At 39.4% G+C, this 25,588-nt stretch overlaps 1 protein-coding gene across 1 annotated transcript in view; it reads left to right on the top strand.

Moving 5' to 3' along the window:
- itga8 (integrin, alpha 8) overlaps positions 1-25,588 on the top strand; it is a gene marked incomplete at its 5' end in the record, with an annotated part of 193,850 nt that overhangs the window by 122,180 nt on the left and 46,082 nt on the right. Inside the window, 6 exons of the mRNA XM_061914761.1 lie at positions 8,935-8,980; positions 9,052-9,159; positions 16,111-16,166; positions 20,424-20,581; positions 20,652-20,783; positions 23,415-23,482. Coding sequence (XP_061770745.1) covers positions 8,935-8,980; positions 9,052-9,159; positions 16,111-16,166; positions 20,424-20,581; positions 20,652-20,783; positions 23,415-23,482 — 568 coding nt within the window. The remainder of the gene's footprint in view (positions 1-8,934; positions 8,981-9,051; positions 9,160-16,110; positions 16,167-20,423; positions 20,582-20,651; positions 20,784-23,414; positions 23,483-25,588) is intronic.

Below are 25,588 nucleotides of genomic sequence, written 5' to 3' on the forward strand. Positions count from 1 at the left end.
GATGGCACGAGAACTTTCAAATGTCCAGGTCTGCTGTGATTCTACTTACCGAAAAACTTGGTCTATTTATCAAAGGAGTGTAAACAAGAACGCGAGCTCCCCTGGATGTGATAAAAAAGGTAGCGTGTGCTTTGTATTACCTGGCCGTCGAGAGATGAATACGGAAAATGGCGAATGCTTTTGGACTGGCAAAGCAGACTGTATCAGTTATTGTCCACCATGTATGTTGCGGACTCAACGTCTAGGTCCAGAGTGTATAAAGTCACCAAAAAAGGAAAGGACAATGAAGGCGAAGACATAAGAGTGAGGAGTGTCCTGACCAGATAGATCCCTAGGTTGATTGATGTAAAATGTTCTTTATCTCGTCATGTACTTTCATGTGTCCAATAAAGATTTGATTAATGTATGATGGCTCAGGTGTGATTCACCACTAAAGGGCCCCACAGCACACTGGATTCCAGTTAATTGAAATACCACAACACTGGATATTGTTCAAATGAGTTCCATTTAAGAACTTGCACACAAAGCAACACTGGAGGTGAGTGACTATGACGTGCATTTTCCGCGCATGCGTATTGAGTCGCGTTGCGCCAGCGGACGGAGGGGGTAAAGGAGTCTTATACAACCATTGTGTGTGTGTGTGGACAAGGATAAGGTTCGGTGAGATTTACCTTAGTTCTGAAGGGGCCTGAGCATGCGCGGTTTTTGCGTGGTGGTGAGAAAGAATTTACCATCAATCCAACATTGTGATCGGTGCCTATGCATCACAATACTTGCACTCAACTCATTTCTACATCAGTTTATGAATTCAACACATTGTTAGGTTTCCTTTATAGGGACGTACCAGAGAATATTGCGAAAAATTAAATAAAAAAAATTCTGGTCTCCTTCACATATAAACCCCAATTTCATATGAGTTGGGAAATGGTGTTTGATATAAGTATAAACGGAATACAATGATATGCAAATCATTTTCAACCCATATTCAGTTGAATATGCTACAAACACAACATATTTAATGTTCAAACCGATAAACTTTTTTTTTTTTTGCAAATAATCATTCACTTTAGAATTTGATGCCAGCAACACGTGACAAAGAAAATGGAAAGGGTGGCAATAAATACTGATAAAGTTGAGGAATGCTCATCAAACACTTATCTGGAACATCCCACAGGTGTGCAGGCTATTTGGGAAAAGGTGGGTGCCATGATTGGGTATAAAAACAGCTTCCAAAAAAATGCTCAGTCTTTCGCAAGAAAGGATGGGACGAGGTACAACCCTTCGTCCACAACTGCGTGAGCAAATAGTCAAACAGTTTAAGAACAACGTTTCTCAAAGTGCAATTGCAAGAAATTTAGGGATGTCCACATCTACGGTCCATAAAATCATCAAAAGGTTCAGAGAGTCTGGAGAAATCACTCCACGTAAGCGGCATGGCCGGAAACCAACATTGAATGACCGTGACTTTCAATCCCTCAGACGGCACTGTATCAAAAACCGACATCAATCTCTAAAGGATATCACCACATGGGCTCAGGATCAATTCAGAAAACCACTGTCACTAAATACAGTTGGTCGCTACATCTGTAAGTGCAAGTTAAAGCTCTACTATGCAAAGCGAAAGCCATTTATCAACAACATCCGGAAACACCGCTGGCTTCTCTGGGCCCAAGATCATCTATGATGGACTGATGCAAAGTGGAAAAGTGTTCTGTGGTCTGACGAGTCCACACTTCAAAATGTTTTTGGAAATATTATTCCACATCGTGTCATCCGGACCAAAGGGGAAGCGAACCATCCAGACTGTTATCGACGCAAAGTTCAAAAGAGCAGCATCTGTGATGGTATGGGGGTGCATTTGTGCCCAAGGCCTGGGTAACTTACACATCTGTGAAGGCACCATTAATGCTGAAAGGTACATACAGGTTTTGGAGCAACATCTAGGCGCCATCTTTTTTCATGGATGCCCCTGCTTATTTCAGCAACACAATGCCTAGCCACATTCAGCATGTGTTACAATAGCGTGGCTTCATAAAAAAAGAGTGCAGGTACTTTCCTGGCCCGCCTGCAGTCCAGACCTGTCTCCCATCGAAAATGTGTGGCGCATTATGGAGCGTAAAATACGACAGCGGAGACCCCGGACTGTTGAACGACTGAAGCTCTACGTAAAACAAGAATGGTAAAGAGTTCCACTTTCAAAGCTTCAACAATTAGTTTCCTCAGTTCCCAAACGTTTATTGAGTGTTGGTAAAAGAAAAGGTGATGTAACCCAGTGGTGAACATGCCCTTTCCCAACTACTTTAGCACGTGTTGTTGCAGTCATGAAATTCTTAGTTAATTATTATTTGCAAAATAAGAAAATTAAGTTTATGAGTTTGAACATCAAATATCTTGTCTTTGTAGTGCATTGAACTGAATATGGGTTGAAAAGGATTTGCAAATCATTGTATTCCGTTTATATTTACATCTAACACAATTTCCCAACTCATATAGAAATGGGGTTTGTAGCTTATAGTTGAGACGTCGTTGTTTTGGGTCGTGAGGGGTTGACTGGAGAATCCCTTTTACAAGAACTAAATAAATGCCCTGTCTGGTATCAAAACATACAGTATATATAGGGAGAATTATTGACAATGAGAGTTATTTCATTCTTAAATGAAAAAAAAGAGGTGAACTGGTGCTTGAGCAGTGGTTAATACTATCTACTTCACTATTTTTTTTTACTTTTTCTCAATACTAAATGCTAGTTTCATATGTGTTAACACTGCATTGTATCTGCTGACGTAGTTCTGTTGTACTTGTAAAAAAAATAATAATAATAAAAAAAGGGCTGTTACTGATAAAAAAGGGGCTGATACATATGTATGCCAAAATGCCAAATATCCATCCATCCATCCATCTTGTTCCGCTTATCCGAGGTCGGGTCGCGGGGGCAATAGCCTAAGCAGGGAAACCCAGACTTCCCTCTCCCCAGCCACTTCGTCTAGCTCTTCCCGGGGGATCCCGAGGCGTTCCCAGGCCAGCCGGGAGACATAGTCTTCCAGACGTGTCCTGGGTCTTCCCGTGGCCTCCCGAACCACCTAATCTGGCTCCTCTCGATGTGAAGGAGCAGCGGCTTTACTTTGCGTTCCTCCCGGATGGCAGAGCTTCTCACCCTATCTCTAAGGGAGAGCCCCGCCACACAGCGGAGGAAACTAATTTCGGCCGCTTGTACCCGTGATCTTGTCCTTTCGGTCATGACCCAAAGCTCATGACCATAGGTGAGGATGGGAACGTAGCTGGAACGGTAAATTGAGACCTTTGCCTTCCGTCTCAGCTCCTTCTTCACCACAACGGATCGGTACAACGTCCGCATTACTGAAGACGTTGCACCAATCCACCTGTCGATCTCACGATCCACTCTTCCCTCACTTGTGAACAAGACTCCTAGGTACTTGAACTCCTCTACATGGGGCAGGGTCTCCTCCCCAACCCGGAGATGGCATTCCACCCTTTTCCGGGCGAGAACCATGGACAGCCAAATATTTACTCCAATAAATTGGCCCAGCAGATAATTAGTCGGCCTCTACTTGAATCCTACTAGATAGAAAACAGTAACAATACAAAGACATCAAACATGTTTGGACAACACAAAAGAACAACTCCCCTTAAGCAAGCGAAAGTGTAACAGTCAAAATAAATAATTTTTACATTCTATTTTACATTCTTAATATCTAAGGATCACTTTAGCTTCTGGCTGAAGTAGTTGACAAATGTCATGTATTTCCTACTTGGAGAGTTGAAAACAGCCAGAGGAACTTAGACATGGGACCAAGATGGTTCCATCTGGTGAAAGCACACTTAGCTCCTGATGGCTTTCACAGATTGTAACCCACTGAAGGCCAATAAAATTTCACCGTGCCGCTACCCCCACTATATACCCCCTTCTCCGTACCCCTTCCGAGTGCCCCACAAAGCCACATCTTGAGGTCCTTTCTTGTCACAGCCGCACATAAGCGGAACGCAGCACCACAGGGGAGATGGGGGACAGGGCCTAAATGTTTAATGTTGTGGTTTCAGCCAAAGGCAGAAACAGATGTGTCCCTCTCAGATTGAATTAGTCCTCCTTTTTAAATATGCAGAGAAGGACAGACACAACAAAGGACGACTGCGTGAGAAAACAAACTACACTAATGGCCATCCTGAGAGGTTAGCCACTTTACACTTGTGACGGCTGCAAACAGCCCTATGTTTTTATAATAAGCCTTATAACGTGGTATCTGTGAAGTTGATCGACATGCACGCTCCTTACATGCTCCATGTACTGCAGGCATACGTGAGTCCAAACAGCAATGGCCCATCACAGCTTTTTTAGTTGCATTTGTAATTAACCTACCAGAAGTTGTTAAAAAGACTGTTTGCTGAAACTGTTCAGTTCAATTCAGTTTCAGTTTATTTCAAACATGCATACAATACAATGTAATTCATCACATATTTCCAGTGGTTTCATTACAGCATGACCGCAAAGGAGTAGGAAAATCAGAGCTTATTTAATCTTACCCCTTTTCATACCATGGCTATTGTATCCAATGTCCTTGTTCTCAGAGATAGTTGAAGTTAAAGGCCTACTAAAATGAGAGTTTCTTATTTAAACGGGGATAGCAGGTCCATTCTATGTGTCATACTTGATCATTTCACGATATTGCCATATTTTTGCTGAAAGGATTTAGTAGAGAACATCGACAATAAAGTTAGCAACTTTTGGTCGCTAACAGAAAAGCCCTGCCTTTACCGGAAGTCGCAGACCATGACGTCATAAGTGTGGGGGCTCCTCACATCTTCACATTGTTTTTCATGGGAGCCTCCAACAAAAAGAGCTATTCGGACCGAGAAAATTTCCCCATTAATTTGAGCGAGGATGAAAGATTCGTGTTTGAGGATATTGATAGCGACGGACTAGTAAACAAAAAAAATCACGTACAGAAAAAAAACGCGATTTCATTGGAACAGATTCAGATGTTTTTAGACAGATTTACCAGGATAATTCTGGGAAATCCCTTATCTTTCTATTTTGTTGCTAGTTTTTTTGTGAGTTTAATAGTACCTGATAGTTGGAAGGGTTTATCCAAGGGTGTCTTGAGGCCAGTGTCTAATGGAAGTCGACGGCAGCATTATGGACGGCACAAGCTCAGCTGATCTCCGGTAAGTGGCGTCTTTTTACCACAATTTTCTCACCGAAAACTGCTGGTTGACATTTGGTCGGGATCCATGTTTGCTTGACCACTCTGATCCATAGTAAAGCTTCACCTCTGGGAATTTTAAACAAGGAATCACCGTGTGTTTGTGTGGCTAAAGGCTAAAGATTCCCAACTCCATCTTTCTACTTTGTCTTCTCCATTATTAATTGAACAAATTACAAAAGTATCAGCAACACAGATGTCCAAAATACTGTGTAATTATGCGGTTAAAGCAGACGACATTTAGCTGTGTGTGTGCGTAGCGCTCATATTTCCTAACAGCCCGTGACGTCACGCGTACACGTCATCATTCCGCAACGTTTTCAACAATAAACTCCCGGGAAATTTAAAATTGTAATTTAGTAATCTAAAAAGGCCGTATTGGCATGTGTTACAATGTTAATATTTCATCATTGATATATAAACTACAGACTGCGTGGTGGGTAGTAGTGGGTTTCAGTAGGCCTTTAAAGTATTAATCATTGTCACACACACTTGGTGTGGAGAAATTATTCTTTGCATTTGACCCATCACCATTGATCACGCCCTTGGAGGTGAGGGGAGCAGTGAGCAGCAGCAGTGGCTGCGCCCAGGAATCATATTTGGTGATTTAACCCCCAATTCCAACCCTTGATGCTGAGTGTCAAGCAGGGAGGCAATGGGTCCCATTTTTATAGTCTTTGGTATGACTCGGCCGGAGTTTGAACTCATGACCTACCGATCTCAGGGCAAACACTCTAACCACTAGGCCACTGAGTAGGTAGAGTAGACTCACATTAAGTCAAGTAAATGTGCCATTACTTTAAAACAATGGTTCTCAATAACTTCTGTCTTGCCCACCTATCAGAACATATTACACAACCCCCCTGAATTCATGACTATTGAACTTGATAATATGTATTTATATTTTCATTTGTACAACGCAGTGTTACATTCTTCATTTATGCTGCTGATGACTCTTTTACCATGAATTGATTAACGTGGACCCCGACTTAAACAAGTTGAAAAACGTATTCAGGTATTACCATTTAGTGGTCAATTGTAAGGAATATGTACTGTACTCTGCAATCTACTAATACATGTCTCAATCAATCAATCCTTTTTCTTTTCATTCCTGCTGACAAAAACCTTAATTCCCATCTATTTGCCTGTATGCATAGTATGTGTAACATGTTGCGATGTGTTCATGTGTACTTTATACTTCTACTGGGTTTCTGTGTACTTACTACTTCTACTGGGTACCTGTGTACTTACTACTCCTACTGGATTTTTGTGACTACATTTGCTGGGTTCCTGTGTACTGACTACTTCTACAGGCTTCCTGTGGACTTACTGCTTTTACTGGGTACCTGTGTACTTACTACCTCTACTGGGATCCTGTATACTTACTACTTACACCCTCCTTTGTACACTCTCGTTTGTATAAACATTGATATTAGACATGTGGTCTTGTAGATATAAATGCCATTAATGTAGCTTTCATGTAGCAAGCTACTTTTGCCGTGTAGCTTGCTACAATTCTCCGGGGGTAGCTTCCCATGTAGCTTTGCTACATTTAATCAAGAGCAATTTGTAGCTTAGCTTACTACATTTTCCAAGTAGCTTGCTCAACACTGCCTGTATGGTTAGCTGCCTCTTCCTAACAGTGTTTTACTATGTACAACTCACAGAAAAGGGTGAAAGAAGTGTGTTCTTTTCTCACATAAGGTTTGTGAATAATGGGCAACATTAAAAAAAGTTCAGTTTTCCTTCAAAGATAGCCTAAGTCCATTCCTGACATTTAATGATAATTAGGTTAGGGGTTTTCTTACCCACAATTGTTCTCTGTTTGACTGATTTCACTTAATCAAGACTTTTTTACATTACATGCTACAAAATACAACTTTGTGCTGTTATGATATGGTATCAATATCAGCATTAGCCAATACCCCAGGCTCTAATGTCAGAGTCAGCTTTATTGGCCACGTATGTTTAACATCGGTATTGTATCGGAAGTGACACCCCTAAGAGTTCGATTCAAGAACTCCTTCATTCCGCACTCCATTCAGCTGTATAATAACCTGCCATACAGCAATAGATGATATTCTTCTATTACCTGACCGCTTCAATGTTAGATACCTCTTTGTTTACAATGTATATTTTCTGCTTTGATCTAGTCTCTATTTTATGCTGGCCTTTTTTTGCTGCAGCTGTTACATATACTGTAATATTTTACATGGTAATTGGGATTTGTTATATATTGTATATATTATATAAAAATATAATATAATATATCAGTATATATTATATACTGCATATATAATATATAAATAGTACATATATGTTCCATTTTATTTTGCTACTATGGAACATTTTAGTATATTTTATACCTATTGTTTTTGCCCTCTTTTTGTGCCCTTGTGTGCATTATCCTATCCATCCTTACCCTTTCCATTTTTTGTAACTGATCTACTGTGTTGAACAATTTCCCTGGTGGAAACTATTGTTTTCTTATCTGTTTTTCGGTCATTTTATACACCAATTCGTTGTCAAGAGTAATACCACTACACTTAAATTGATACCTATTAAATACATATAAAACAAATATTGAAAATTACAAAAGCATGCATTTATCATCATTTACTAACTACATTTCAGTTGCAATTACCGTATTTTTCGGAGTATGAGTCGCTTAGGAGTATAAGTTGCACCAGCCGAAAAAAGGAAAAAAACATATATAAGTCGCACTGGAGTATAAGTCGCACTTTTGGGGGAAATGTATTTGATAAAACCCAACACCAAGAATAGACATTTGAAAGGCAATTTAAAATAAATATAGAATAGTGAACAACAGGATGAATAAGGGTACGTTATATGACGCATAAATAACCAACTGAGAAGGTGCCTGGTATGTTAACGTAATATATTATGGTAAGAGTCATTCAAATAACTATAACATATAGAACATGCTATACGTTTACCAAACAATCTGTCACTCCTAATCGATAAATCCGTTGAAATCTTTTACGTCTAGTCCCTTACGTGAATGAGCTAAATAATATTATTCTGATATTTTACGGTAATGTGTTAATAACTTCACACATAAGCCGCTCCGGGGTATAAGTCGCACCCCCGGCCAAAATATGAAAAAACTGCGACTTATAGTCCGAAAAATACGGTATTAGGATTTTACAACTTAGTGTTTTATCAATTTTTTACAATAGCGTCATTATTTGTGGGTTTTTTGCCAATAAAACCATTAGTGATTATCTATGAAAATCGTTTATTAGCCTGAATTATGGGTCATTCTCTTGTTGACTTAGTTTGGCGGCGTCCTGTATCGATGAATTCCCCTTTTTTACAATTGACAGATTCTTTTAATCAGTTTGTGTCCTTCACAACCACAAGAATCAAATACTGCCTTTTTGAAAGCCAATTTAACTATGCATGTTCTTTCCAAAAGCGATTACAACACAAATAGATGCTTCCATGCAGTTGTGTTTCTTTGTTATGCAACCTGCGTTGTTACTAGCTCCTTCGTGCTTGAGTGAAAATACAAAACCACACAAGGAAATGTTCAGTGTCTGAGTTCAGTCCAGGGTGGCTGGTGTGTCAAAAAGGGAAGAAAGATAGTGGCAACTCACACTGTGTCTTTGTGTGTTACATGTAAACATGACAAGTGTGACATCTTTAAAATCTATTACATCTGTGGCCATTTGTTTCCTCTCTGCCACTGCAGACCTCATCGTTGGATCATTTGGAGCAGGCGAGGTGTCTGTGTACAGGTAATGCACAAAAAAAATAGCCTCCATTCCTTGTTACATTCAAGCGTTATAAGACGTAAATGTTTGTGCAGGGCTCGAGCCGTTGTGTCTGTGGATGCTGAAATGATCCTGACGCCAAGGATCCTTAATCCTGATGACAGACAGTGTCGTCTGCCACACACCGACACCTTCGTGACTTGGTAAGACAGTCTTGCTAATACCAATTCGGAATTGCAAAAATTGGGAAAGTGGGACGTTTCTGACCTCCACCTTAGTACAACACAGATGAACGCAACGTACAGCATCATCATGCAGCCCAGTTTCCTGAGGTAGAGGGATCATGTTCTGCTTTAGAATGTTGGAATTCAATGAGCTGCAGCTTCCTAGTGTCGGCAGCACTCAAGCACCCCCAGACCATGATGCTACCGCCGCCGTGCTTGACTGTAGACGCGACACATATTCTTGTGTTTCTGGCCATTACGCGATATGGATGTGTGTTGACTTATTTTATATGCTACTCTACATTGCTGGCAGTAAGTCGAACACATTTCCTGTGAAGGTTGGACTCCGCCAAGGTTGTCCGTTGTCACCGATTCTGTTCATAACTTTTATGGTCAGAATTTCTAGGCGCAGTCAAGGCGTTGAGGGGTTCCGGTTTGGTGGCCGAGGGATTAGGTCTCTGCTTTTTGCAGATGATGTGGTCCTGATGGCTTCATCTGGCCGGGATCTTCAGCTCTCACTGGATTGGTTCGCAGCCGAGTGTGAAGTGACCGGAATGAGAATCAGCACCTCCAAGTCCGAGTCCATGGTTCTCGCCCGGAAAAAAGTGGAATGCCATCTCCGGGTTGGATAGGGGACCCTGCCCCAAGTGGAGGAGTTCAAGTACCTAGGAGTCTTGTTCACGAGTGAGGGAAGAGTGGATCGTGAGATCGACAGGCGGATCGGTGCGGCGTTTTCAGTAATGCGGACGTTGTACCGATCCGTTGTGGTGAAGAAGGAGCTGAGCCGGAAGGCAAACCTCTCAATTTACCGGTCGATCTACGTTCCCACCCTCACCTATGGTCATGAGCTTTGGGTCATGACCGAAAGGATAAGATCACGGGTACAAGCGGCCGAAATGAGTTTCCTCCGCCGGGTGGCAGGGCTCTCCCTTAGAGATAGGGTGAGAAGCTCTGTCATCCGGGAGGAACTCAAAGTAAAGCCGCTGCTCCTCCACATCAAGAGGAGCCAGATGAGGTTGTTCGGGCATCTGGTCAGGATGCCACCCGAACCCCTCCCTAGGGAGGTGTTTAGAGCACGTCCAACTGGTAGGAGGCCACGGGGAAGACTCAGGACACGTTGGGAAGACTATGTCTCCCGGCTGGCCTGGGAACGCCTCGGGATCCCCCGGGAAGAGCTAGACGAAGTGGCTGGGGAGAGGGAAGTCTGCCCCCGCGACCTGACCTCGGATAAGCGGAACAAGATGGATGGATACTCTACAGGAGTTTGTACGCTCTACTTTTCATGATTACATTTTTGACAAGAATGCCTTGCAAAAACTTTGCCACTATTTTTGTATACTATGTCGGTTATCTTACAAACTTCTTTACAGAATTTGAGTAAAACTCATATCATTCTTTCATTTCCCAAGCCAAGAATGCCATGCGCTGATGACTGATTTTTTTCACTCCAAAATTAGCCATCATGGGGCCAAAGAAAGTGATAAAAAAAGTGAGAAACTAAATTCAATTTAAGAAATTACTCTTAGCAAAATATGAAAGCGGTGTCGGCGTTGCTTTGGCCAACACCCTCTCCACTTTTTGACACATTCACCAACACTAATCTTTAAAAAAATGTCAAAGTGATGTTACGTGATCATTCATCATTTAATTCGTCATTTACATGCATTTTGCATAATTTTTGTCATGTATTGCCCTTACGATCCCTATTAGTTTATTGTGCTTTGGGTGTTTGGAAGGGATTGATTGGCTTTACATTATTTCTTATGCAAAAAAAATTGCTCCAGTTTCGATCTGACCTTTTGACAGGGATGTCAAGTGTAAACCGAAGTACCGCTGTATATCAAAATGATTTCTACAGTATTGTTCTTTAAGAAGATGTAGGGCCTGATCTACTAAAGCACAAATGTTGAACGAAAGGCCCGAGGGACAGATTTAGCCCACCACATCATTTTATATGGCCAGTGAAAGCCTGGAAATAATATGTGTCAAGTATTTACCTTCTCTTACTAAATGTATTTGTGCTGTCCGTTTTGACAGAAAAAAAAAACTGTTAACTGCATGCAATTGCTCATATTTTTATTCAAGATTATCTTATCATGTAACAAATAGTATATTAACATGTTATATACATTACAAAGATTTCCTTCATAAAATAAAAATAGAAATTCAAATATCTGCTCTACTTGTTTATGAATCTGAAAAAATAATGTTGCTCATGTTCAAAAGGTAATGTTAGTTACAGTGAATTCATTTAGATTGGAATGTCGTTCTATAATAGTCTATAATATAATATATATAATCTATAATAATCAAAGGCTATTAGTTGAATGTTTTTTGATAATGCAAAAAATATTACATCATACATTGCAAACTTTTTTGTTAAAATAGGAATAAATATCTGATTGACTTATGATTTCAAAGCTAGTTATCCATTAAATTGCACATTGTCAAAATGACAATACATTTTAGGGTAAACTAAATAAACTGGCTGTTCAGTCACCAGAATTTTACAATTATAAAACTGTGATATCACTTACAGTAATACACTGTAAAAAACATAAAAAAAAGTTTAATTATATCCAAATTATGTATATACGTACATATATCTTTGTACATGTGTCTATATATGTGTATATGTATATATATGTACACATAATTTATATATATGTACATACATAAATTATGTATATATGTACATATATGTATGTACATATGTCTATATATGTATATATATGTGTGTGTATATATGTATATATATATATATGTATATATATATATATATATATATACATATATATATGTATATATATATACTGTATGTGTGTGTGTGTATATATACATATATGTATGTATATATATGTGGATATTTATATGCATATGTGTATAAATAAATACATATATATATAATGTATACATATATGTATATATAAATAATATATATACATATATGTGTGTATTTAAAATAAATATATATATTTATATAGAGTATATAGATATATATATATCCATCCTTGTGTGTGTGTGTGTGTGTGTGTGTGTGAGTGAGTGTGCTTGCTTGTGTGAGCGTGTGTGCGTGCGTGTGTGTGTGTGTGTGTGTGTGTGTGTGTGTGTGTGGGTGTGTGTGTGTGTGTGTGTGTGTAAAAAGTGCAATTTGGATGTGAATCGAAATTTTGGAGCACCCTTAGAAACCTCATAGAAATTGAAGGGAAAAAAACGGGGGCAATTTGCGTGTATATTAAAACTAAAATGATCAAATTCCTAAACAAATAAAAGACTAATTAAAGAAGCTGCTGCTGTAATGAGATGTATGGTTCTGCTGCTTATACTGAACCAAAACTAACAGACCCTACAAATATTCACCAACGGTCTTGCATCTCTGCCATCCACCGTGAAACCAAACGTTTCATATAACCTTAAGGGACTCAATTAATTTGTAACTATATAATCCTATTTTTGATACATTATTCTTCCCCTCGTGAAGCTTTGGACGGTTATGTGAGGCCCCAGTCTGAAATCTCCTGCTGCTCCACCAACGTCCACCACGGTCCCAACATATTATGCCTGCAAGTGGGACTGTTTAGACAAGAAAAGTGTGCTGGGCTCGCTGCCATCACGGTGCAGCGGCGTGTGAGTGTTGGCGGCTGTACCAGAGATTTGAGTCTGATTGACAAAAAGCACTAAACTGTGCCGCTTTGTCATAATAATACTCAGCTAATTCAAATAAACAAGCACAAAGTTGGTCGGAGGTATGGAACAAGACACGCCACACAGAATCAAACAGCAGCGCACAGAATTAAGTGACGCCATGGGGGAGACGCCCAAGGTTCAAAAGGTGAAGAATTGTTATTGATAGCAAGCCCAATTGAGTTTTTGACTTGTATTGGTGTAATTATATCTATATTTGGACATTGTTTTGGGCGGTAGTACCATATCAAAATAATGTTTAAACAATTGGTGGTTGTTGATCAGCCTCCCTTTTTTTCAGCCTTCGAAACATCATTTCCAATAGGAAGTTCTGAATATAGAAATAATCTAATCCAAGGTCCTTTTTATAACATTTTATGAACTGAACAAGCATTTTTAATATTCTACAGTCATTCAAATGGTAAATGGGTTGTACTTGTATAGCCCTTTTCTAGCTTCAAGGTACTCAAAGCGCTTTGACACTATTTCCACATTCACCCATTCACACACACATTCACACACCGATGGTGGGAGCTGCCATGCAAGGGGCTAATCACCACCCATCAGGAGCAAGGGTGAAGTGTCTTGCTCAAGGGCACAACGGACGTGACAAGGTTGGTAGAAGCTGGGGATCCAACCAGGAACCCTCAGGTTGCTGGCACGGCCACTCTCCCAACCACGCCACGCCGTCCCCTTCAAAAACTTCACATGTTTTTTTTTTTCATTGTCAAAGTGTAAAAAGAAGTTAACCACTATAAAATGTAAAAATAACAAAAAACACATCTGCATACATACTTTTTGTTTTTCTTCTGCCTCTTCGACTACTACTTATTTTTAGTTTTCTTGTACTTCTTTTTGTTCTTCTACTCCGTGTTATTCTTCTATGTGTATTCATGTTTTTTGTTTAAAATGAAAAAAAAACAGCATTAAATCATATATTCAGTATAATGACATTTTAAAATCATACTAATGCACACAATTTCAAAACTATGGATGGAGTGGCGCAGTTGGGAGAGGGTTCTTGAGGGTTCTTGGTTCAATGCCCACCTTCTAACAACCTCGTCACGTCCGTTGTGTCCTTGAGCAAGACACTTCACCCTTGCTCCTGATGGGTCGTGGTTAGGGCCTAGCAAGACAGCTCCCGCCATCAGTGTGTGAATGTGTGTGTGAATGGGTGAATGTGGAAATAGTGTCAAAGTGCTTTGAGTACCGTGAAGGTAGAAAAAGAGCTATGCAAGTATAACCCATTTACCATTTGAATTGAGTGCTCCTAAAAGATTGACAACATATTGCAATAGGACTGCGCCACCTGAATTCAAAGCACTGTCAAAAAACAGCAGATCTACAATAATCAATCAATCAATCAATGATTATTTATATAGCCCTAAATCACTAGTGTCTCAAAGGGCTGTACAAACCACAACACAAACCACAATAAGAAACTAAAAATACAGTTACCTCTAATCAAAATGTTATTTTTCCTTATTCAGTTATTGTCATATTAAAGACAACCTATTACATTTTATCCATCCATCCATTCATTTTTTACCACTTGTCCCTTTTGGGTTCGCGGGGGTGCTGGAGACTATCTCAACTACATTCGGGCGTAAAGCGGGGTACACCTTGGACAAGTCGCCACCTCATCACATGGCCAACACAAATAGACAGACAACATTCACACTCACATTCACACACTAGGAACCATTTAGTGTTGCCAATCAACCTATCCCCAGGTGCATGTCTTTGGAGGTGGGAGGAAGCCGGAGTACCCGGAGGGAACCCACGCAGTCACGGGGAGAACATGCAAACCCCACACAGAAAGATCCCGAGCCGGGGATTGAACCCATGACTACTCAGGACCTTCGTATTGTGAGGCACATGCACTAACCCCTGTTTCACCGTGCTGCCCCCTTTTGCACTCATACAATATAATATGTGGTTAAAAGTACATATTTTAATTCAACAGAAAATATGTGCAAACATGTTTCAGTGCAGTCGTAGCTTAAAAAGGGATTTAAATCACTGATATAATAAATCCAGCTGTCATCTGCTTCAACTTTCCCTCATTGTTTTCAAGTACTCAGTGGTATAGTATCACAACTGAAAGTGCAAATACCGGTCTCCTTTTTTTTTTTTTTTCAATATGCAAACAATGCATTCCATTTTCATTTTTGATGATAACTGCAAAAACGTAGGCCAAGTATGTGTTGTCTTTGTTTATGTATCAGCTTATTGTTCCAAACATGTGTGCCCTTATGACTAGGACTGTTTGTTCCACAATAGATTGAAGGCAGGCACTAAAGTTTGGTCACAACTTTAGAACTATAAACAGGTTATTGTTTTTTCTTAAAAAAAAAAAGAAAGACACATTATTCCAAAACACAAAAAGGTCAAAAGTTGTTTTTTAATCGAATTAAGTACAACTCGGGGGTTTATCAAAAGCGTGGCTAACAATAGCAATGTGTCAGGTGGTGGTGCACAGATGCATTTTGGGAAAGGTTCCACAGAATATTGACTAACCATTCTCTGATGTGTGTGCTGTCTGTAAAATTGGCCTCATTTCCTCGCAGCATACACATATGCATGCCACACATGCACACACACACACACACACAAACAAACACAAACACACGTGCGCACACACACACACACACACACACACACTGCTTATTATTAGTCACACTTGAGAACATAAAATACACATGGTTTTACATACAACATAAAACTACCTGAAAGGATAAAAAAAATGATTTTTTTATTTAACATACTAATATTTTAGAGCTTGCACTACCACCTCTGTGTCACTCGACCCAGTTTCTAATTCCAAAGTTTTTGAAGAAACACTGTGCCATCCTCAATGTGCGCATTCAAACTATTAGGGTCACTGAAGTGGAACCAAACAAACAGCCTTATGTCGGCAAATTTCTAATTAGTGGATATTAGAAACTGGGACTCACTTTCCTGTTTCCTTAATGGAAGAGGCGATAAAACACACACACACGCACACACGCACACACACACACACACGCACACACACACACACACACACACACACATTCGTTGATGAACACATAAATATAGGAAGTGCAGGACTGTTGCCCAGTCTCCCATGTCTGACTGACTGAATGGAAATGGAAATCCCCTCAGTGGTATTTACCAACACAATGACTAAATTCCCTTACAAACATTAGCTGGTCCAAGATGAACTTTATATGCAACATTAACTCCTTATCTTCTTGCCTGCAGCCTGAAGGTGGATGTGTGTGCAGAAGTGGGTGGAACGGGCATCCCCAGTTCTGTGGGTAAGCCGCCTTCTTCCTTTATAAATCATCAGTTATAGTACTGAAACCATGGTACGATCATTTCTGTGAAGTCGAAATTATTAATTATAGCTGTAATATGTTTAGAGCTTGTGCATGAAAATACAAAACCCAAAACCAGTGATGTTGGCACATTGTGTAAATCGTAACTAAAAACAGAATACAATGATTTGCAAATCCTTTTCAATTTATATCTAATTAAATAGACTTCAAAGACAATATATTTAATGTTCGAACTGAGAAGCTTAATTAGTTTTTACAAAATAATCATTAACTTTTAATTTAATGACAGTAACACATTGCAAAAAAGTTGGCACAGGGACATTTTTACCACTGTGTTACATGGCCTTTCCTTTTAGCAACACTCAGTAAATGTTTGGGAACTGAGGAGATCACTTTTTGAAGCTTTCCAGGTGGAAATGTTTCCCATTCTTGCTTGATGTACAACTTAAGTTGTTTAACAGTCCGGGGTCTCCGTTGTGGTATTTTAGGCTTCATAATGCGCCACACATTTTCAATGGTAGACAGGCCTGGACTACAGGCAGGCCAGTATAGTACCCGCATTCTTTTACTATGAAGCCACGCTGTTGTAACATGTGCAGAATATGGCTTGGCATTGTCTTGCTGAAATAAGCAGGGGCGTCCATGAAAAATACGTTGCTTGGATGGCAACAAATGTTGCTCCAAAACATGTATGCACCTTTCAGCATTAATGGTGCCTTCACAGATGTGTAAGTTACCCATATTTTGGGCACTAATACACCCCCATACCATCACAGATGCTGGCTTTTGAACTTTGCTCCGATAATAGTCCGGATGGTTCTTTTCCTCTTTGGTTTGGAGTGCACAACACCCACAATTTCCAAAAACAATTTGAAATGTGGACTCATCAGACCACAGAACACTTTTCCATTTTGCATCAGTCCATTTTAGAAGCCGGCTGCGTTTATGGGTGTTGTTGATAAATGGCTTTCGCTTTGTATAGTAGAGTTTTAACTTGCACTTACAGATGCAGCAACAAACTGTAGTTGCTGACAGTGGTTTTCTGAAGTGTTCCTGAGCCCATGTGGTAATATCCTATACACACTTATTTAGTTTTTTGATGCAGTACCGCTTGAGGGATTGAAAGTCACAGGCTTGGCGCTTACGTGCAAGGATTTTACAAGTTCTCTGAACTCTTTTGATGATTTTACGGACCGTAGATGGTGAAATCCCTAAATTTCCTTGCAATAGCTTTTGAGAAATGTTGTTCTTAAAATTTTGGTCAATTTGTTCACGCATTTTATCACAAAGTGGTGACCCTCGCCCCATCCTTGTTTGTAATTGACTGAGCATTTCATGGAAGCTGCTTTTATACCCAACCATGGCCCCCACCTAATCCCAATTAGCCTGTTCACTTGTGGGATGTGCCAAATAAGTGTTTGATGAGCATTCCTCAACTTTCTCAGTGTTTTTGTAACTTGTACCAGCTTTTTTAAAACATGTTGCTGGCATCGAATTCTAAATGAGCTTATATTTGCAAAAAATAACAAAGTTTTCCAGTTGGAACATTAGGTATCTTGTTTTTGCAGTCTATTCAATTAAATATAAGTTGAAAAGGATTTGCAAATCATTGTATTCTGTTTTTATTCACGATTTAGACAACATGCCAACTTCACTGGTTTTGGGGTTTGTATTTAAACACTCACATAAAAATAACATTGCTTATAAGTAGCCAGAACAATATTATTATAAAACATATTTCCTCTGCCAAGATAGTTTAATGTGTGGCCATTTATTTTGTTGTATTTATTTATTTTTATTATACAAACCCCGTTTCCATATGAGTTGGGAAATTGTGTTTGATGTAAATATAAACGGAATACAAGGATTTGCAAATCCTTTTCAACCCATATTCAGTTGAATGGACTACAAAGACAAGATATTTGATGTTCAAACTCATAAACTTTATTTTTTTTTTGCAAATAATAATTAACTTAGAATTTCATGGCTGCAACACGTGCCAAAGTAGTTGGGAAAGGGCATGTTCACCACTGTCTTACATCACCTTTTCTTTTAACAACACTCAATAAACGTTTGGGAACTGAGGAAACTAATTGTTGAAGCTTTGGAAGTGGAATTCTTTCCCATTCTTGTTTTATGTAGAGCTTCAGTTGTTCAACAGTCCGGGGTCTCCGCTGTCATGTTTTACGCTTCGTAATGCGCCACACATTTTCGATTGGAAAAAGGTCTGGACTGCAAGCGGGCGAGCAAAGTAGCCGCACTCTTTTTTTACGAAGCCACGCTGTTGTAACACTTGTTTTGCTGAAATAAGCAGGGGCGTCCATGATAACGTTGCTTGGATGCAGTGTTTATTTTGTTGACAAAAAATGTTCGTCATAGTTATCGTCAACAACCTTTTTTTTCTGACTAAAACAAGACAATAACTAAATAAAAAATAATTTACGTCGACTAAGACGATGACGAGGTGTATTGACATATTCGTCAACGAATAAAAACGAGACGAAAATGTCTGCCAGAGACGAGATCCAATCGGAACTTATTTCATTAGGAAAAGGCGGGAGGAGTTGGGAAGAGAACCAATCAGAGCGACGTGGTAAGGAAGTTATGTAAACGTAGTTTGCGTTTGAGACTGACCCGGGTCAGTCTCAAACGCAAACATGTGCTTCAGAAGACAACATGTCAACGCCGCGGAGGAAGAGGAGAGAGGACATATGGAGAAATTTTATATTTGACGTCAAAGATAACAAGACGCAGTGTAAGAAATGCAGCGCGACGATTACGGGGAAAAACACAACAAACTTGAAGCGACATTTACAGTCGAATCACCCCGAAATCCACACACAGGTAAGCATTTTCCTCAACATACAACTCACTCGACGTTATCCCGTTTATTACACGGCTTACTCGTGAAATACTACATTTGAGACATGATTTTCATCAAAATACGACTTGTATCGGTGATGTTTCCGCTGTTTTGCTTTGACTTTCAGAAATTGAAGGGAAAGTTTATATATTACCCTATAGTCGACTAAATCTACTGTAGTTTTCGTCGACTATAATCTTATGATATTTTGTCAACTAAAACTACAATAAAACTAAAACAATTTAAATAACTAAATTATGACTAAAACTAAATTACATTTTGGTCAAAAGACTATGACTAAAACTAAATCAAATTTTGCCGTCAAAATTAACACTGCTTGGATGACAACATATGTTGCTCCAAAACCTGTATGTACCTTTCAGCATTAATGGTGCCTTCACAGATGTGTAAGTTACCCATGCCTTGGGCACTAATACACCCACATACCATCACAGATGCTGACTTTTGAACTTTGCGCCTATAACAATCCGAATGGTTATTTACCTATTTGTTCTGGAGGATACCACGTCCTCTGTTTCCAAATATAAATTGAAATGTGGACTCGTCAGACCACAGAACACCTTTCCACTTTGCATCAGTCCATCTTAGGTGAGCTCAGGCCCAGCCAAGCTTGCGGCGTTTCAAGATATTGTTGATAAAAGGTTTGGCTTTGCATACTAGAGTTTTAACTTGCACTTACAGATGTAACTGTAGTTACTGACAGTGGTTTCATGAAGTGTTCCTGAGCCCATGTGGTGATATCCTTTACACAGTGATTTTGGTTTTTAATGCAGTACTGCCTGAGGGATCAAAAGTCCGTAATATCATCGCTTACGTGCAGTGATTTCTCCAGATCCTCGCCCCATCCTTTCTCATGAAAGACTGAGCATTTTTTGGGAAGCTGTTTTTATACCCAATCATGGCACCCACCTGTTCCCAATTAGCCTGCACACCTGTGGCCTGTGGGATGTTCCATATAAATGTTTGATGAGCATTCCTCAACTTTATCAGTATTTATTGCCACCTTTCCCAACTTCTTTGTCACATGTTGCTGGCATCAAATTCTAAAGTTAATGATTATTTGCAAAAAAAAAATGTTCATCAGTTTGAACATCAAATATGTTGTCTTTGTAGCATATTCAACTGAATATGGTTTGAAAATTATTTGCAAATCATTGTATTCCGTTTATATTTACATCTAACACAATTTCCCAACTCATATGAAAACGGGGTTTGTACTTGATTATAAGTGTGTATGAGTACTTATTGAACACATTCAACAATACAGTGATGATTACGATCATTTTGATGGCAATAACTGTGATATGACACATGACATGACACATCTTCTCGTGCCTCACTTTCCCCTTCAGACCTCAGAGCAGAGCTGCATTTGGATTGGTTGAAAGGCACCCGAGGAGGCGTGAGGCGTGTCCTCTTCTTAGACTCCCAGCAGCCTCAACTCACCGGACTCCTGAAACTGGGTCACAAGCATCCTAAGGCCTGCCTCAACTACACCATTTTTCTAAGGGTGAGTAGATCATATAAATGTTTATGGCCACTTGATGATGGGCCTTTAAATAATGGCTATATCGCCGCAGGAGGAGGACGAGTTCCGGGACAAATTGTCTCCCATCTCATTGGCTTTGAACTACAGCCTGGCCCCTGCCACTCAGGGCCAAGCGCTGCCACCTGTCCTGAACTACTATAGCAGCACCTTCCTGCAAGAGCTTGTGGGTACAAACGCCATGTCAACCTAACTCATACATGTCTTTAAAAGTTATGCAGCCTCTAGATCAGGGGTGTCAAACTCATTTTAGATCGGGGGCCACATGGGGAAAAATCTACTCCCAAGTGGGCCGGACTGGTAAAATCACAGCCCAATAACATAAAAATAAAGACAACTTCAGATTGTTTTCTTTGTTTAAAAATGAATGTTGTTGTTGTTTTTACACTTACTTGTTGCGGTTAATAGTTTTATATCTTTATTTGTTGTTATTTATACTTTCTGAATAAATTATGTGATAATGTTCATCAACTCGTCAACTCATTGGTGTTACTTTTCAATCTATTAAGATAAAAAACTAATATCAAAATCAAAATACAGGATGTTATTTATGTAGTTTGCTCATTTTCCTCGACTGGTGCACTAACATCATGTGGTTTATTTTTTTAACCACTGTAGCATGATTTACAAAGATATAAAGAATTGCTATTGAGACATCTAGTGGACATTTTTAGAACAGCAGTTTCTTTCATTCAAAAATTCCGGCTCATTTTTATACTTGGCAAACTCATCCTGCGGGCCGTATGTTTGACACCCCTGCTCAAGATTGTGCTGTTGTGTGCATGCCAGGCAAGAACGTGTTTTTTAGGTCAAACTAATCCACTTGACATTTATTATACAGCTTTTTTATCCTATTTAAAACCTGGAGTTGTGTAGTTTTACATGAATCAAGTGTCCGCTAAGTGTCCACACTTACACTTAACATTTTCTGCATAAGTGCATGCACATTGAGAAGTACGGATAATGCAGTGCCTGGATGGTGAGTGTGCAGTAATAGACCATAACCAACCTCCGTAGTTACACTCTCGACTGCATAGCAGAAAGGACTAACTTGAGTGGTTGCAGTTCAGTCAGAAAGGAGACACAAAGACAAAAAGTAAGTCGGCTGCAAATACAAGCGTTCATTTCTGGCAAGTGGTACTGACAGTTGAGGTGTCTTGACCTGATATTGATATCGGTCTGATATTAGCAAAAGCAAATCATGCATCGGATAATATTGGATTGCATCTAAAATTTCTGATATAAGCTCCGATACAAGCAGTGCAAAACTGGACAGCCAATTAACATCTAAATGTCCGCCACTATATTAGGCAAGTCATTTTCAAAAGGTAAACATGGTACACGGTAGGCTATTAGAGGTTAGTAGTTACGCAACAGCTGAGCACTATAGCAAACAAGCTAGCTGGGCAAAATACGGCCCGCGGGCCACATGTGACCCGTTAAGATTTTTAATTTGGCCCGCAGAACCTTCTACATAATTTTTTTAGACCTTTAACATAAAAACTTTATAGTGCTCTTTTTTAATAACCGTAAGACTTAGACTATAGAATGTATTACAATGGTTGAAATCTGCGCTTTTGGGCGTTATACGAGGTATTATGGTAATCTACGTCACAGCAGCTCTGACGAGGAACAAAGCAAAGTGGGCGGGGTTTGTTTTCAGAGCAGCCGGCCCGGAACGCATGTGTGAGGAACAAATGCGGAAGCAGATTTTTACAACACATTTCTGCATGAAAATTCTAATATCATATTGTAAGTGTTTATTCCACTTTGCATTCACGTTTTATTTGTTACATTTTGCTTGATTGTAAAAGTTGTTTATTGAGGAGCTGGTCGGAGAAGTAAAAGAGGAGCGATGTTCATATGTTGTTAATATTCAGTGTTTTATTGCTCATAATTAATATTGGAAATCCCACTTTCTTTATTTCCATGTACATTTTTGCTGTCTTATTCCGTAAAAACCTGTAAAGCTCCATTACGTTCTTTTTTTAGGTGGTCTGTTCTTAGAATTCTATTGAACATTGTGACTTTTGGTATTAGTGTTCCTGAAAAAAGGGAATCAAACAAACATACTGTACAGCATAATTTTGAATATACACACATAAACATTGCTCCCTCCACAGACACATTTTTTTCTCTCAATGTCGCCCCCGAGTCAAAATATGTGCCCAGCTCTGAGCTAAACATACGTTTTAAGTGTCTTTCATTGAATAATTATGCAGTCTAAAACACGACATGTACTAACTGTTACTGAAACATACAAAGTTTCCAAGGCAGAAGTGTATTAGAAAGAATCCAGTATCAAGCGTGTCCGCATCATTCAATTTACTGTCGTGGGCGTAATATAATGAATTATTGTGACCACTAGGTACCGCCAAAAACAAATGCAAAACAAACAAAAGCAGAAATCTGTCATAAGGTTTGTGTTTTTCATACCTACCTTTGTTTCTCGGAGTAAATTCACTTGATCAAACCTTTTCCGGCATTCTGCCCTACAAAATAATCCAAGTACAGTATGTGCTATGATTTGTGCTGATATTGTTATTAGGCAATACACAAGGCTCTAATAATGGTACTGTATCAAAAGTAAAAAAGTTGTATCAGGGCCCCCTTTACTGATAGTAATCAGGCTAAAACAGCACTACACTTTTACAATCTGCACATTCAGCAACTAAGTATGCAGTGTACGTAGTACACATATTGAAGTGCACTAACAAAATGTTCCATTTGAGACAACCTTAACTAATTATTTCTCAATTTGCTGTGATTTATCTTTAAACATCCTTCTTCTCCCCAGGCCTACATTCTCCTGGACTGCGGGGACGACAATATTTGCATCCCGGACCTCAAGCTCTCTGCTGGCATGTAAGTCACACGAGCAGGGCCACGCCCTCTGATCTCGCCAACAAACAATGAACACATCAGGACAGCAACACACACGTCAGAGCAAAAAATGTGTTATTCTTCAAACAGTGAGATACGTTTACATCACAGTTGCTTACTGGACTTCAACTTGCCATGTGTTTGTCTATGTGAACTAGCCTTCTCTCTGTAGTGCTTCCAGCTGCATGCTGTCTCCATGGCAACATTAAACAAACATCCTGTCACTTCCACACTACCGAGGTCAAGGGGATTCCATTTCAGACAAATGAATGAATCCCGCATGAGTCATATTTTGAAAATTGGGCTAAGTCCTGTAGCATTCTGACACCCCATATACTGTGAATACAATTATCTGGACATTCTGTTTGTTTCTAATCAGGCTGTCATTGTCACAAAATGGAATTAACTAAGGAGACAGCGCGAGAATAAAAACAAAGAGAAATAGTACGGCATGGACTTCCTTTCAGTTGAACCAAAAGCGTTTTGTTAATGTGTTTCTGTTCCTGATTCACAGAAGATGATCAAATAAATAGGTCTAGTGATGCCCTAGTGAGTGTGAGGCACACAAACTAGCTGTATTTACACTGCACTGAGTCTGTTATAGTGTTTCAGAATGGCCTTCTGCTGAATTTATTTAGTCATATTTGAACTGCAAATAGAATCGATAATAAGCAAATATAAGTATTTGAAAGCTCTCTTCCAGTGGGTCCTCTTGACCACCAAGCATCTCCAGGCGAGCCCGTCTCATGGTTTGAAATACAGTTTTTATTTTTCCAACAATGTTTCTGGTTGATTATCAGCCAGATTATCAGTCTGTTGGTCTCTCGCTCTTGCTCCAGCTCCAACAACCTCTCTCCTTCCGGTTTGCTGCTTATACAGATTGACAGGTGATTAGATAACAAGACCCAGGTGGGCCATCAACGCACCTGTCGCTGACTTCGAGGCCGGTCCTGGCACACCCCGTTTCGCTGCAGGCCCGCAGGCCACACACCCCTTCCACAAAGTAGTTTTGCTATTTTTAAACAAATACCTGCGCAGAAAGGAATATGAAGCACACAACTCTGGTCAATTAGAAAAGAAGAACATTAAAATTATTTTCCTCTGTAAAATCAAAATAATCTCACACTTCAAAATGTATTCTTTTGCTTAGTTCCATTTAGATCGATGATGAAGACAAAAACTGATGTCAAACTCGTTACGCCATTCCCCCGAACTGTCATTGTGAGCCGAAAGGAGCACTTCCTGATAAACACAGTTTGACGTTTTGTAGTCTAATAACACAGCAGCTTTATCCAACATTTTTTTTTTAAGTGACACACATCACCAGATAGGACCATACCACTTTTTTATTCTCACACAGGGTCCTTGTTGTGCGGTGACTCAAAAATCAAAAAGAAAAAAAAAATGTTCTTGTGAAACCTTTGTACTTCAGATGTTTTTTTTCTTCCTGGCCTAGATTGGCAACACAGCACCGATACCTGTCACTTTTGAGCTTGGTGGTGCTAAATTTGTTTTAAAGGGGACCCATGGTGATTTTAATCTACATTTAAAATACTTCTTTGCGGTGTACATAAGTTAAATAAGTTTAACTTTTGTTTTTTTATCGATATCAAGAATGCAGGTGGTGTTAGGCGGCATGATTCCAGGATGCAGAGACGGCAGGTGATGTACAGGTTAGAGCAGGGTAGTGATTTAATAAAGTACCAAGCAAAGGAAAATAATACAAGTCGTGCAAATGTCAACATGAGACATGAACATAAGACAATGAACCATCATCGAGAATCAAGGGACACTGGGAGATAAAGCGTCCTGATCGGCATTTGGTGAGAATAATAGCGCTCAGATGCAGCGGTAAAGTTGTTAGAATAACAGACGGATACAGCAAAACTAACCAAAACAGAAAATATAACAAACGACATGAAAAAACACTTAACAGAGGAAAAACAACATCAAACCCAAAAATGCATAAGTGCGTAAACGGTGGTGAGTACTTACTTTTTTTTTTTCATAAACATTACATAGATTTCCCAGTCTCAACATTAAGTACGCCTGCACACTCTGCATAAAAAAGGTGCTATGAGCAGCATT

Source organism: Nerophis ophidion, linkage group LG11, assembly GCF_033978795.1.
Source record: "Nerophis ophidion isolate RoL-2023_Sa linkage group LG11, RoL_Noph_v1.0, whole genome shotgun sequence".
Lineage (NCBI taxonomy): Eukaryota > Metazoa > Chordata > Actinopteri > Syngnathiformes > Syngnathidae > Nerophis > Nerophis ophidion.